At 44.5% G+C, this 1209-nt stretch overlaps 1 protein-coding gene across 1 annotated transcript; it reads right to left on the bottom strand.

Moving 5' to 3' along the window:
* Positions 1–247: 247 nt before the first annotated feature.
* On the bottom strand, positions 248–882 carry LOC146352645 (interferon beta-like). The gene has a single exon (XM_084832138.1). The coding sequence runs from the start codon at positions 880–882 to the stop codon at positions 331–333; it is 552 nt and encodes a 183-aa protein (XP_084688264.1). The 3' UTR covers positions 248–330.
* Between the last annotated feature and the right edge of the window lie 327 nt (positions 883–1209).

Below are 1209 nucleotides of genomic sequence, written 5' to 3' on the forward strand. Positions count from 1 at the left end.
GAACGCTTTGCCTACATTATAACTGTGGGATAAAATATTAGATTCTGCTTAGAAGAGTCATCTGATGAGATTGGAGGAAAAGCAGACAGATCTTCACAATGAAATAGTTAGATTTCATGGGAGGATGCAGTTGTAAACACCTCGTCTTGCGTATCACATTAACTACTTCGGCTGGAGACAGGCTTAGAATAGACTCATGCTTAGAATAGATGCTGCAGATAATGGGACTTAAGCTGTTTATGACTAACAGGTCCTGTGGATGCCAGCGGGACTTCTGTGATCATGACTACATCTGGATCCAGCCTGTTCTTTTTAAAAGTATGCAATACCTTAATTTGGGATCCTCTTGATGAGTTGATCGGTCAAGAGAAAACATTGCCTAACTTCCATCTGCACAATCTCCCAGGCACACAGGCTGTACTCCTTTTCTTTCAGGAAGTCCTTGATCCCACGGAAGTATCTGTTCAATCGCTGGGGGATGGCATCCCCCTTCTCTGCAATCAAGCATGGTGCCAGGTTCACAATTTCCTGATCCAGTGCAATCTGGAGATCTCTGATGGAATTCTCATCCCAAGCCATTTCAGTATGGTCTTGTTGGAAGATGTGATGGATCTGTTGGAGGATTTCATGTATGGCCACCTTGGCATGCTCTTCCTGGGGTTCAGCAGCGTTCATGAGGGTTTCCTCGTTGGGTGAGAAGTTCATTACATCGTCTATGCATTGCAGGGGAATGGTGGATCCCATTCTGCTGTTCAGAAGTTCCAAGATGTTCCTGTTGGCATCTTGTAGCCTGCTGCGAAGTTGGCTACAACCCTGAGACGAGATTCCAGTGATGAAGAGCATCGCTAGGCAAACGTGCAGAAGCCATCCCTGTGCAGTCATGGCGGGGAGGAAGGAAGGATTTTTTTTCTCTTGGGCAGAATCTGGAAGACTGGGTTTCCTGGAGGGTGCTGTGCAGGCTGTTGCATCTTGGAACCATGTCTCTGTATTTAAACATCCTAGGACGGACGTTTTCATGTTTCAGTTTATAATGGGAAGATACTCCACTTTTTACTTGCACTTTTTTCCTGGACTAAAGATGCTATTTGAAGAGATGGGGGTCAATGTCTGGAAAACCGATGCTTTATATGTCATGCTTCATGAAGAATTGGAATTAATGTGAAAATGTGTTTCTTCATCTTCAGTTACCAAGTCTGGATTTCTCCGTTT

This window comes from Heloderma suspectum, chromosome 2 (assembly GCF_057233095.1).
Source record: "Heloderma suspectum isolate Gila_16-S chromosome 2, 16-S_ref, whole genome shotgun sequence".
NCBI classification, from domain to species: Eukaryota; Metazoa; Chordata; class Lepidosauria; order Squamata; family Helodermatidae; genus Heloderma; species Heloderma suspectum.